Source organism: Bufo gargarizans, chromosome 7 (genome assembly GCF_014858855.1).
Source record: "Bufo gargarizans isolate SCDJY-AF-19 chromosome 7, ASM1485885v1, whole genome shotgun sequence".
Taxonomy (NCBI): domain Eukaryota; kingdom Metazoa; phylum Chordata; class Amphibia; order Anura; family Bufonidae; genus Bufo; species Bufo gargarizans.
The window spans coordinates 28,788,963-28,803,992 of NC_058086.1; the positions used below are offsets into that span (position 1 = coordinate 28,788,963).

A 15,030-nucleotide genomic window follows, 5' to 3' on the forward strand; every position below is an offset into this window, starting at 1 on the left:
TTATTTTTTTATTTGATCACATTCCCTGCTTCTTAGTCTGCAATTTGCGGTCCCCAATGCACAGGCAGCATCTGTGCGGCAGTCGGGACGGATCAAGACCCATTCAACTTGAATGGGTCCGTGATCCGTCCGCACCGTAAAAAATAGAACATGTTGGTGCGGAGGCACGGACAGAAACACTACGGAAGCACTCTGTAGTACTTCCGTGGGCCTCCGATCCGTGCTTCTGTTCGGCACTGCACCGCATCTCCCGGATTGCGGACCCATTCAAGTGAATGGGTCCGTATCCGTAATGTGGAGTGCACATGGCAGGTGCCCGTGTACTGCGGACCCGCCGTATGCAGACCGCAAAACGGCCATGGCCGGGCAACGGCCGTGTGTATGAGGCCTAAGGGTGAGTTCACATCACTGTTAAGCTTTCTGTTCTGATCCGTCAAAAGAAGAGAGAGAAGAAAAAAAAGAGGATCCTGTGAAAAAGAGGATCCTGTTGCATAAGTTGTCATCCTTTTCAGCCATATCCGTCTGAAATCTTTTTTTTTTTTTGACGGGAAAAAACCCCCTGCATGCAGTGCTTTTTCTATCCCCAAAAATGGATCTCAGATGGAAATGACTCAAACGGGTAACAACATTTTTTTGTATAGAATCCTGTAAAAAAACTGATGCAACAGGATCTGTTTTTTTTGCGGGATGCTGTGGATATTTTATTTTTTCTGCCTGGGGTCATGTCATCCTCCTTCTTCCTCTTTCCTCTCCACTGATCTGAAAAATGGCTAACGCCATATTGGGAAATTCAACCAAACTGAATTGCCCAAAAAGAATTCTGATCTGGATTTGAGCCAAATTTTTGGGGAAAATTCAGGTCAAATCTGATTTGTTTAGAATCCATTCGCTCATCTGTAATAATTGCATGTTTGGATTCCACAATACGGTGCCCAACAGAGGCACCATATGGCAGCACATGGAGTGCTTATGGTTCTGTTGTATGAGCCATAGCTATCTGTAAAGATCCGCATAGTCTGCACATCGCCGAGGCCGCGATCAGCCACTTATCGTGATGCACAACGGCTGAATGACAAATTGACCTCTGCTACATCGATATTGCTACAAATTGTGTTCCAATGGTTTGCATTTTGCCGGAAAACAAATCACTTGCTCCGTTTAGCTATCAATACAGTCGAGGCAACAGGACAGAAATACTATATCGCCAGACCCCATGAAACTATTCCATCAGCCAGTGTCTCCCCTATAGCGTTTGATTATATTTCCATCAATTCAATACGTCTCCGCTGTTTTTAATGACTACATTAAGGACAAGCTGGTCGCTGGTGAAGCCAGAAACACACTTATTTCCAGAATAAACTCGAAACGCGAGGACTCCTGGTTCTCTCTCACTTCTTCTCCGTCTTTGTTGTGAATGCAGAGATAATAATTAGTAGCTAACTAAGCATCACATACTGTGAGGAGGAAAGCACAATCCTATAGGCAGGCATTGAAAGCTATGCGCGAGCTCTGGAAGTTGTACAATATGGAGCCCGGGTCGCAGATAGAAAATGGAGAATTCCAATTTGGAAGAACAAAAGCATGTCGACCCAATAGATGAGACAAAGGACCTAGATGAAGAGCATCGAATGTTGTTTGGAAAGGCAGATTATTGAAATTTGATGTATTTAGAACAGCACAACTGCACGGGCTGATACATTGCGGATTTTCCGTCTAGATTTTGCAAATGGAAAATTTGTGCAGAATCCGCAAGGAAATTGGCGATATTAAAACCGCATCATGGCAATTTAAATTTTTTATTTTTTATTTCATCCTTTGCAATACATAGTGGCAAAACCGCAACAAAATCAACAACTAATCTGCAGGTATCTTAACGTATATGGATTTTGCGGCAGATTCGTGGCAAAATCTGCGCTGATTTTTTGCCATTCACTTTAAGTACAGTGTGGTAACATCCGAATAATGTCATTCTTCAATGGCCTCATGCACATGGTTGTCCTGAGTTACGTGGAAGTTGGAACCTTAAGGCTGGTTTCACATGGGCGTTGCAGGAAAATGTGCGGGTGTTATTTTCACTCAACCCCATTCATTTCTATGGGGCCTACGTTACATGAAAAACGCAAAATATAGAGCATCCTGCGATTTTCACGCAACGCACAAGTGATGCGTGAAAATCACGGCTCATGTGAACAGCCCCATAGAAATGAATGGGTCGGGATTCAGTGAGGGTGCAATGGGTTCAACTCATGCATCGCATCCGCGCAGAATACCCGCCCGTGTAAAAGGGGCCTAAAGGGTTTGTTTCACTTCAGCAAGTGACATTTGTCATGTAGGGAAAGTTATTACAAGGCTCTTACTAATGTTTTGTGATTTTCCATATTGTCTTCTTTGCTGGCTGGATTCATTTTTCTATTGCATTATACACTGCTTGCACCTAGAGGTTACGACCACCCTGCAATCCAGTAGCAGTGGTCGTGCTTGCATACTATAGGAAAAAGTGGCGGCCTCTCTGATGGCCTGGTTCGTGAGAGCACACATAGTTACGCTTGCGCAGCAGCTCCCGCTCCAGCCACCTTGTATCTGCGCTGCAGCTGTGGTCGTAACCCCTGGATATAAGCAGTGTATAATGTGATCTACGCCATGTAGTTCCAGTGCCGGCCTACTGAGCTCAGCTCCCTTTCACTTGAGTGGTAGCTGAGCTGCAGTATCCCGGCACGACCACTGCACAGTGTATGGAGCTATCTTCTCTGTACACTATATAGCCGCTGGCACCATGGCCACCACTGATCAGATATGAATGACCTATCCAGGGGGTAAGTCGCCAATATCTGTAGCCCAGAGAACCCTTTTTACCAGATAATATAGTCTTTGGACATGTGGCAATTGGCTAATGGAGCCTCTGTAGGTCCGTGTTATGGAGCTATAGACACTTCACATATGGTGCCTCTACCAGAGAATGCCTCTATTCAGGGTAATGCTATGTGCCACGTTTGTTCCCTGTGGAAATAAACAAGAGGACATGAAGGAAGAGAACGGGACTGGTTATGAGGTCATTATTACTGGATTTATAATATGGGCTTGTGCACGAGGCTTTATATTAAAATCATCATAGTTTCTGATTAATTAGTACATGGATTACACAGATTTACAAAACTGACTAAAAGAAAATCTGCCATTGTTGCCCATGGCAACCAATCACAGGGCAGCTTTCAGGTAACAAGAGCAGAATACAAAATGAAAGCTGGACTGTGATTGGTTGCTATGGGCAACAATGAGCCTTTCTTTCATTTTCTTAAATCTCATATGTTTAGACAATCAGGACGGCATTAATGGACAGGCGTGGTTCACATGGCAGCATTAGGCATTAGTATTTCACGTCAGCATGTAAAGAATAAAGTTTGGGAAATGTAAGGCCGGACCACCCGGGAATGGGCAAAAAACATTTAGGATCTTCCAGAAAAGCACCTACTCGGGGCCTTAAGGAGTTTACGGCCTGCCCCTTTACGAGATTGTCCTACCAAAATGGAGCCTCTTGGCATCAGTAAATTTGAGAGAAAACCCGGAGAGGAGCCTGCACAGAGTAAAGATATAGTAGAAGGCTTTGCTCGTCTTCAGTGTTTTGGACCCACAACTGGTTTTAGCTTGAAAGGGGATGTCCGGGTTCAGAGCTGAACCAGGACGTACCTCCATTTTTCCCCAGGCAGCCCCCCTGACTGATAGAATATTAAATAGATATTAGATACCGTAGGTAGATAGATAGATATTAGATAGATAGATAGATAGATAGATAGATGCTAGATAGATGCTAGATAGATGATAGATAGATAGATGATAGATAGATAGATAGATAGATAGATAGATAGATAGATAGATAGATAGATAGATGCTAGATAGATATTAGATAGATAGATAGATGCTAGATAGATAGATGATAGATAGATAGATAGATAGATAGATGCTAGATAGATATTAGATAGATAGATAGATAGATAGATAGATATTAGATAGATAGATAGATAGATAGATAGATAGATAGAAGCTAGATAGATAATAGATAGATAGCAGCGTTGACAACACTGCTGCGGCTTTATAGGTGGATACTTGTGTCTATTAGGATATTGGAATCCTAGTAGAGAGCCACATAGAAGGAATTAAGAAAATCAAAATACTTAAATAGGAGAGCATCGGAGCATGAACTGCTCCGATGCTCTCCTATTTAAGTATTTTGATTTTGTTAATATCTTCTATTAATTAAAGGGGTTTTCCAGGTTTTTAATGTCGATGACCTCTCCTATCCAAATAAGCCCAAAAACTTTTTGAAGCCAAAGTTCTGGAGTGCAGGGATTAATACATTTCCCCCATAATTTTTTTTTAAAATTGTGGCTCTCTACTAGGATTCCAATATCCTAATAGGCACAAGTATCCATCTATAAAGCCGCAGCAGTGTTGTCAACGCTGCTATCTATCTATTATCTATCTAATATCTATCTAGCTTCTATCTATCTATCTATCTAATATCTATCTATCTATCTATCTATCTATCTAATATCTATCTATCTATCTAATATCTATCTATCTATCTATCTATCTATCTATCTATCTATCTACGGTATCTAATATCTATTTAATATTCTATCTATCTATCTAACTACAGTATCTAATATTTATCTATTTAATATTCTATTTATCTATCTGTCATTATATGGTGCATTTGATTCTTTATTAACAGACAGCAGCACCAGGCCCCTCGTCATGTTCCCAGCACACCGCTATACACTGGCCAGGTGGCAGCTCTTTTTCTGGCCCCCTAGAGACGGAGCCTTGCTGTGACTCTATGATATTGCATGTAACATTTGTTTAATATATTTTCAGGAATTGTAGGCAGTTGGTGAACTAAAAATATGAATATTTTTTCAGAAAAAGGAGTTTGCATTGCACATCACAGATGTAGCAGAGCAGAAATTGCTACATCGCATAGCGATATCTCAATATCTTATCGGTGGAACTGCAGATAAACATCCACCCATCGCTATTCACATGGCAATATTACTGCACAGGCAGAAGCATCATAATAAAATACAAAGATGGAGTAAAAGCATTGTTGCTTCCAGGAAAAAAAAGGCTCAGCATCGCCGGTGAATAATAGGGTTAACATTTCCTGCAGGAGAGGGAGCACGGAGCTGCATTTTGTGAGCTGGCTCTGCATTTTGTACTGTGCTGCAGTCACATCTTTGCAAATGTGCGTGTGCATCCATTTATCCGACCTTCTTACCCCCTCCCCTTCCCGCGCGCACATTCACCCTTGCCATGTCTCCATCCAATTTAATTAAAGATTCTCTGTGCTTCTAAACACTTCCTTAGCCTTTCAAGATCACCTGATCCTCTGGGGATACAGAATAATGAGGGATGGCGGAGCAAAGCAGGAGGAACTCCGAGTTTCCAGTTCTTCTGGTCTTTGGAACAAGTCTGGGTGAAAAATGATGCAAGGCCAAGTCAATTAAAGGCCATTTAAACCACCTCATTGCCCTTTCATGTCGGGGGAGGGGAATTTTTAGGGATGGTTTTCAGAATGTATTAGTGGACGGTATAGACACTCGGATCCTCCTCTGTCCTCGACGAATACGAAATGTGACAAAATGGGTTCGCGCAATGATTTCATGTTGTGTATTGCTATTTGTCCCCAACATGGAAATTAGGAGATTACTAATTAAAGCCGATCACAATGATAATGGATCAGTAAGGATTCGGTCACGCGCTCAGGCTTCCTGATGCAGTTTTAGAAGCCAACATCAGAAAGTATAAGGCTCATGCACATGGCCATATGTATCATCCATGTGCTATCTTCTCAGGATAGCACGCTGACCCATCCTATAGGGCCATGCCCACATCTGCATTTTTTTGCGGATCCGCTCCATAAATTATAGAGCATGTCCTGTTCTGGTCCGCTTTGCAGACGAGAATAGGAAATTCTATTGATAAGGTTGAGAAAAACTCAGAATGCACATGGAAGGTATCCGTGGTTTGTGGATCCGTGGTTTATGGACCAAAATAAGGATACGGTCGTGTGCAGGGAGGCCTGAAGGAGATATGCAGCTTTCGTGTTTTTTAATTCAATCCTGGTTTTGCTTCCAAAACTGCAGCAAGAAACCTGACCGTGTGGCCATTCTCTTATACAAGGGGATAGTATTAGTGCTAATCTTCAAGGCCTCATAGGTTACGTTCCTCCCACTATGGTTGGATACAGGGGTGCACCTAGCCTTTCTGCTGCCTGAGGCGAAAACCGAAACGGCGCCCTCCCTTGATACCAATTTCTTAACCTAACCCCTTTGCCACAATGAAAGGGCTCATTGCCCATAGCTCTTCTGCTGCCCACCTCTTGCCCCTACTTGTTGCTGCCTCAGGCGATCGCCTCACCTGGCCTCATTGGGGGTGCACCCCTAGTTGATCAGCTGCAAATTCTCCCAATATACTGTATATATCTGCTGTGCACAAGACATCCATATTAGACAGTCGTAGTACCTATTGGCAGATGTTTGGTTGGTATATGCCAGTAGTATACATCCACCTCAACTGTTGTGCTATATAATATATATATATATATATATATATATATATATATATATACCAACTTAACAAATAGCGCTCAGTTCTATTCACCCGGGCACAATTTGCATAGTGTGCACTTGAAATACACTTAATATATAGGACGCTGCACTACACAAATAGCATAGCACTATGTCATACAGTTGCTTCCGTATTTCTGGGAGCAAAGCTGTGAACCTACCCTTAGTAGCCATGACCATTAAGTACCAGCAATGCCAGAGACAGTACAGTACACCATACATTTCTTATTCTAAGACCAAGTAGAATGGTTACATAATAATAATAATTATTATATTATTATTATTATTATTATAATACAAATGCTATATTATTATATGATAACTTATTTGATGACATGACTATTAATATATTATTCTACAATTGCTACATTATTACTATTGTCATATGATTACTATTATCACGATATGGTTATTAGCACATTACTATTATACAACAATGAAGATATTATCATTAGGTTACTATGATAAGTAATACATTCTTATTATTACATAATTGGCATCTTGCTACCTAACAGCATTCCTGCTTGTAGCATTGACCGCCTGCACAGACTCCTCTCCCCCTCATCTTGCATTACTAACTAGTATGATATAGATTTTAATATTTTATTACATGTGAATAGATTCATTTTCCGAGTGTCCCCGCAGATTCTATTCATATGTTGCAAACTGTATATATAATATAGGACAGGGATATACCGTATATCCAGCCAGTAGATAATGAATTCCTATATATCAGACAGAATGAACATAGCAGCGGACAACTCCATACAGCCTGTACTGGGAGAGTCTCTTTACTGTACGTCCCAGTTGGGAGAGCCTTATTTAAGTGTGCTGGGATTCAAATGCAAGAGTACCACATGCGCTGGAATCTTTTTTTCCCATTGACTTTTAATGAAGAAAAAACATAGTGTAAAAATGTACATTATCTATGGTGTTAAATGGAATACTAGTTTATGCTACGCAGAACCTTAAAAAAACGGTATCCAAAGGTAGACCTATCAAATGCGGGCTAAACCCCCTATTCTTTTGGCATACATTTGCCCCAGAAATTGATGAGAACGTCACAATGTTCTTCATATGGCCCAAACGTACTCCCAACGTGAATATTGATAGTGCCTCTATTAATACTACAGATGTGGATGACTTTAATGGTGTAATACTTGTACTACTGCTATTCACAGAGGAGAAGTTTTTGTATTGGACTATAGAATTTTTGGGTTGATTGGTGAGATATTATTCCATTCACCACCTGTAATGTCAGTGATTTTATATGATATGTCTTTTCAGAATCTTATCATACAAGGTCAAAGAAAACACTAATTTATGGTATTTTTGGTAACACTGGCGTCTCTTATGTGCATTTTTAGACACTGGACCCACTAAAATACTCAAGACCATAACTGTAATTGCACACAACCTGTTACGTAGACCACCTAGAATAACGTGAGGAAAATCCAATAGTCATGTATAGATATATTAGATAATGGGAAAACTGGACCAATATCACTGGTCCAATACATTACATTCTTCTACTTTGACCAACCCAATCTGTCTTTTCAATATGATGCTAGGGACGGTCTAGGCTTCTATTAGAAGGGTTTGCATCACACATAGTCAGTGCGTAATCTAATTCTAATAAAAACCTAAAGGGGTTCTTTGCTTTGGACCCCCATAAATAAGCTGGCAACAGTGGTGTGCGGCTGAGCGCCTCCTCTGTAATCTATGTGGGAACTTGGCAGCAAACTGCTCTGTTATCCTGCAGCATTCCTACAGGAGAAATGAGGTATTACATGGCGCAAACTTATATTAATTAAGGTGTCTGTGGCAGTGTGGCATTCAGGACTGGTCGAGTCCACCAGAGAGGCTCTTCATAGCCAATCTCTGCTTTGGGTAACTGATAGAGGTTCTGATTGAGGAACCTTCACTCTTTTAAATCATAAAGCCCTAATACTACCGTATATTTCAAGTGGTTGTTGAATCTAAAAAAAACTTTAATCAAGTGGATTACCTGAAAGTTTTACACATAATAAAATATAATAAGGGTTATCAGAGGCCTATGAGTAAGTGTAGATGGAAGCCATTTTTGCTTTTCTTCATACCCTGCCCGCTCACATCAATCTACCTCCTTGCGCATACAATAATACCGCCAAATGTCTATTGGACTCAACAAAAGTCTTTTCTCTCTTTTATGAGCTGTCACGGAGCTGCAAATATTTGCATCTTAATCCTTCCTTTATGCATCAGCTCTTTCTTGTTTTCCGGATGGCTGCGTCTGAACGGTTATGTTTATAGCTTTATAAGACTATCCTTTATGGTGCCGTAAATGTGACAGTGCCCGGGGTCAGGGGTCGTTACAAGAGTGCACATTTAAGCGTCCCTAGGAATCAATGTAATGAGGAACAATTGACTACACAAGACATAAACTCTGTCCACCCTGGAAGACGGCGCCTGGAGCTATAAGAACGAGGGGATGTCTAATTTATTCAATAAAGTGTTTATTTTAACCTGCTTATTCTTATGGTGGATTTTGGGGCACACGTGTCAGGCGTCTGCAATGCTCCTTCAGTCTCTTACTGGTTTTATATCAGAGGGCAGCTATAGATTTTCAGCAAGATCAGGTTTCTGACGGACATAGACTAACCACATACTTAAAGGGAACCTCTCATCACCTTTATGCTGCCCATACTAACGGCAGAATAACGTAGAGACAGGTGAGCTGATGTCAGCGGTCTATCATTTATAAGATAAAAGTAAGTGGTTGCCGAGAACCAACATCACAATCATTGCACACTGGGCCTGGAGAAGAGTCACGGCCACCTGAGAAGAGTCCTGGTTATTCATGACTTCCTGCTCTCCTGCCCACCTGCTGATGACTGACCGTCTAATGCCGAGTTTTCTCCCTTTCTCTCTAGGAGAGAACTGCCAATCATCAGCAGATGGGCGAGAGAGCAGGAGATTATAATAACCAGGACTCTTCTCAGGTAGATGTGACTCTTATCAAGGCCTGGGCTGCAATGATTATGATGCTGGTTCTCAGCAACCACTTAGTATTAGCTCATGAGTCACACACCGCTGAAATCAGCATTTCTGTCACTATTTTATTCTGCACCCAGCACTCTGCCCTGCCTCTATGCTGGATGTTGAATGAGGCATTGGTGTACATTTTGGCCAAAGTGTAATAAGCCACTCACCACGTCAAGGTCGCCTCCATGAGTGGTCCCTAACACTAGTTCCTACCTGTTATGGACTTTGGACCTGGACTTTGTGTGGCTTTCATGGCCCATAACAGGTAGGAACTAGTGTTAGGGACCACTCATGGAGGCGACCTTGACGTGGTGAGTGGCTTATTACGCTTTGGCCAAAATGTACACCATCATACAACATCCAGCATTAAGGCAGGGCAGAGTGCTGGTTGCAGAGTGTGATTGCATTTGTGTTTTTGCGTTTGTATCTGTATTTCGCCATAGCAATGTGCACCTGCTAGGGGTTGTGCTGACTGAACCCCCCACTATTTTATTCTGCCCTCAGTACGGTCAGCATAAAGTTGATGACAGGTTCCCTTTAAATCCTTGCATGCGCCATTAATTTAGTGCATTTTACAGAATTAATGGATTCTACAAGTTTCAAATTTTTCCTCGATAAAGATGTCGCAAAGTTTAGTTTGTCAATTAACTTTACGTTTGTGCATGGAGAATACTATTACAACCGTCTACTTTTCTTTAATGTATAAATATCTATTATAACATATGTATAAATACGTATTGTGATATGTTTATAAATAAATATGGTAAAGTTGCCTATAATGTGAATTAAGCCCCCCTCCCTTTACAGCTGTGCATTCACTGATGTAGCAGAGCTGAATTTTTATACTGCTGTATCCTTTCACATCACGATTGCTGATAAAATAGCCCTAAATGTCTATCTGCGATCCCATGGAAAAGTGTGAATAACACACTATATCATCCTGCTCTATGCTACATGACAAACTCAAACTCTCCTAGATATGGAATGTTTCTCTTTTATTACTTCACGTTAGATAATGATAATGTGCATTACGTAACACCAGACCAATGGTAAAGTCATCCGTTTTATTTTGACGGGGCGTTTACTTCGTACCCTCACTATTTTGGGGGCTGGTCCAGAAGAAATTTTAAACTGAAGCAGGTGAACGTCCCAGAGCAAAAGAAGAGCGACTGTTGATTGGACTCATGGAGTAACCTTCACAAGCTGTCCCCTTTGTGGATAATTGGTGAACCTTGAAATTATTTGCCAACACAAAAACAGAGGGAGGAGAAATTTAAGGATGTATCACCCCCCCCCCCCCCCTTTCCATCTGACAGGCAGCTTGGAAATTAGACATGCCTTTTATGACGTCCCACCAAGTACAATATTTGTCTAACCCTAAACACCCTTATGACATTGAAAAAAATACTGCATTGCAGCACTTTATTCTATACGTCCACACACTCAGCTGTCCCATAGACAAATAACTGAGTGGCATGGCATGTACGCCGCTCAGCAAGTCCGCCAGGCTTGGTATCAATATATGTCCCCTGGGCGAAGGGATATTTCTCATCTATATTTCTGTTATTTCTCAGGCACATTCCTATCACTATAAGCGAAGAGCCTAAACGCAGAGCGGGGACAGGACACCACTTCACCCCACAGTCCAAAAGGCAAATGGAGGACAACCGATGGAGGTGTTCAGTGCAGGACAAGCAAAGATTACAGTGCCGATGCTCTGTGCATTTGGCAAACAAAGAGGTAAAGAATAAAAGGGAGGAGGGGGTGTTTCATGGAAATCAGTGGCTGCTGAGAGACAGTGATCATTTCAGAACAAAGGAAATGAGAGGGAATTGGGTTTTAAATTCACAAAAGAAGATCCTAAGACAGCGAAGACGATGTCAGTGTCTGAGACTCGAAAAAAGGATTGACCAAGGCCTTTAAGCTGCTGGCCGTGGTGCTGAACTGTTAGCATATCGAGAGAAGCCAGGATAGTCTATGGAAGAAGAATGTGGGAACAGCCTTCTCACCACATGAAGGGCATCGATAGTCCACATTATTGGTTTGAGATCATTCGGCTGAGGTGTCCGTGGAAGCTGTGAGCTCATAGCAATAGATGAAGGTTTGCATTAAGCCAGGGAATTCAAAAGGGTTTTTAACCATTCCATGTTCTACGATTCTAAATCTACAGCGCAAACTATTCTTTTCATCTGCACAAACCATGAAAAAAATCCACACATCTGTGTTTCCCGCTCTCCCTACAGAGCATAGGGTTATTCCTTTTGGCTACCCACAGTAAGGGTACGATCACATGGTCAGGTTTAGAACCCCAAAAATCAGGAAGTGGATCATAAAGGTCAGATAGGACTTCCAAAATTGCATAAGAAAACCAGACCGCGTGTCCGTACCCTAAAGGATGCCCTGACACAATACCACATGCATGCAATGCGCTAATAACTGGAGACTTTGTTTTCCCTCTACTCTCCAGATAGCAAATCCAATGATCAGACCTCCTATCGAGCATGTGATTGAGCATCCTTGCACAACATATTTATGGGCACACCAGCGATGTTGAAACCTAAGCCACTTCCACACCATTTCCAATCTCAATGAAAAAAAAACATCATAGCAGATTTTTTTTCTATTGAAGTTTCCATCACTCCAGCCTCCTGCCATAGACTTCCATATTCCAATGGGAATGCAGTAAAATAAGGACATTTTTTCCTCTTCTCATCCCCCCCCCCCCCAGGAAGCTCTGGGCAATGCAATTCGTAACAAACAGGAAGTATTAGTCCAGGCGTACAGTAGCTTGGATGGTAAGTCAATCAGTGTCTCTATGTTTTTTTCATCTTAGACCAGCAAGGGAAGGAGGTGATACACAGAGATAGCCCTCAATATTACTAAATACACCTTATAATGGGAATGTGATATACCAAAGGACTGTTAGCTTGGTCTAACAAAATGATTCTACTCTAGGCTCTACCAAGGCCAAAAGCACTTGCCATAATGCATCAACGCCCCATACACACAAAAACTCCAGTGCACAAACCACATGCAAATAATGGCCAAGATACATGGGAGGACAACAAGATGAGAGGCATGCCGGAGAGGAACACAATGTAACAATTGCCTTCTGTTACAGGCAGTCTCTCCATTATAGAGTCTGTCCTTCTATAACATTATTCATTTAGTCAACACGATGGAAATTGAGGCGTTGTGTGCACTGGAGGGAAACACATCTTTTGATTACAGGGTTTATATGTCCCCCTCTTACTGATGTATGAATTTCTATTTTCTTACTCAACAAAGGCTTAGACACCGAACAGTCCAAATTCCCAGATTTTCCTAACTTTTTGTTGAAATTTCATAAAATGCAACAACACCAAAAAATAATAACAATAAAATCCCATCAAAGCATCACCCTATGGTGATCTAAAGGCATGTTGGCACTGATTGGCTATGTCTATCTCGGAGAACCTATGGAATATACTAATTAATACAATACTTTTTGGACTATAGGCTGCCATGCCCAATCCGTAGACACCACTCCCCCCCCCCCCACCACCACCGGCACTTTTTTTTACTTTTACAATTTCTTTTTCCCCTGCCTTTTTCTAGACATTTATTTACCTCCTACCGCTAGCTAACATTAAAGGTGCGAAAGTCAAGAAGGTAAAACGTGGGCTCCTTTCAGAAGATGAAAGCTCCAAGGCTCATGGAACATTCTGCTGTCTGCTTAAAACCAGCTGGGGGACTGTTCCAACTCAACCCCCTGCTGCTGCCGGAAAGCCCATTTTTGAAACATGTAAAATAAACTATTGAACTGTTTTGCTATAGGATATCCGCCTTGTTCGTAGGTAGCTGATGGAGAAAGTAGAGATCGAGGACGGTATACATATAGCTATACCTCAATGCACCTATGTAGCTGCCTAGTCGTATGGCATGTATATCATGTAGAGAAAAAAATGCAAATAACTACATTGGACCAGATCTCGCTCTTCTTGCTCAGTATGCACAAAACATAAAAAGATACAGAGAAACAGATGCTTAAAAATAGTGTTCGGTAATTCTCTGTGCATCTGCGCAGGGATGTAATTAGCACCTATATGTACAGAATAATTAAAGTTGTGACTGCTATAAAGCAGTGCAGATAATAGCGGTAACCTCAGTCCTTTTTTTTTTTCACGCCGCTTGCTATATTCCCAAATGATTGCCACCTGCTCCCCTATCTCCGCTCTTTCCCTAGTCGTTTCCTCGGCAACCTTTCTCTGGCTTCCCCTCGGAGCGATAGCTTTCGCTTAGAATGCTCCATCTAATCTTGTTTGTTTTACACCCATCAAAACACGGCAGACAAAGACAATTCCTTAAGAATGAAGCAAAGGCTCTTGGAGGAGATCAAGAATCCTCAAATTGCAGGAAGAAAAAAAAAAAAGAAGGGAAAGTCGTCTTTTTTTTTTTTCTCCTCTTCTCCTTCTTAAAGGTCCGAGTCTACAACAGGTTTGAGGGGGGGATTAAAGGGAAACTGTAGGTACAATGTGCCCTGCGTCCCTGCAGCGTTTAATGAAATGCCATGCAGGTCACGACGGCAAAGATTCAAGTGTGGCACTTTACACCCATTGTGAGAATAGCACACAAAAGGAGCGTCAAGTAGCTACATGCTCAGTGTTTTTTGGGGGGGAAATGAAAGAAAAGACAGCTGCACTTATTTAACATATGGGCATTCTGCGGCAAATGTTTTTTTTTTTTGGGGGGGGGGTGGCTTTTTTTTTTTTTTTTTTGCTTTAAGGCAGAAAGCTTTCACCAGGAGCGAAAGGAGGATGAAAATCCTGACACGGCCAAAGACTCATGTAATTCAAATGAAGATTACACAGCACCAAGTAATTCTGTGATAGACGTGCACTGACATTATAGTTGTCAAGGTCCTATCCTAGATCGGAGGCAACGCGGCAGTCACGGGTTTCGACATGAATTACCCGTGTTAAAAAAAAAATCAAAAAGCCAGATGAAAACGCAGACGTAATTGGACATAATTGCTTAGAATCGGAATTGCAAAAAAAAAAAAAAAAAAGGGAAAATAATAGCATTGTATGTAAAGCACTTACCATCTTTAAGCCATTCCACTCCATCTGTGACTATTGAGATGGAGCCTTCAAGCTTGTCACAGTGTCAAAACCAAAAAGAGCGTTATGTAAAAACTGACATTCCTTCTTACAGTACTGCTGGCAAGAGATGCTACGAAGGACACACACACACACTCACACACATACATACACAGAGTGCGCTCTCAACCACACGCCAGCCTCCTCCTCCTTTATGAGGTCACGGCAGGGAACTCTGAAATACAATATGCAGCATTTACCAAGCCCCTATATATTACTCCCGTGAAGGATTACCATACTGATGG

General features: G+C 41.6%; 1 protein-coding gene across 1 annotated transcript in view; it reads right to left on the minus strand.

Moving 5' to 3' along the window:
- Positions 1 to 14,794, minus strand: part of ELAVL4 (ELAV like RNA binding protein 4) — an 89,653-nt gene extending 74,859 nt beyond the window's left edge. Inside the window, exon 1 of the mRNA XM_044300959.1 lies at positions 14,729 to 14,794. Coding sequence (XP_044156894.1) covers positions 14,729 to 14,752 — 24 coding nt within the window. The 5' untranslated portion in view covers positions 14,753 to 14,794. The remainder of the gene's footprint in view (positions 1 to 14,728) is intronic.
- Between the last annotated feature and the right edge of the window lie 236 nt (positions 14,795 to 15,030).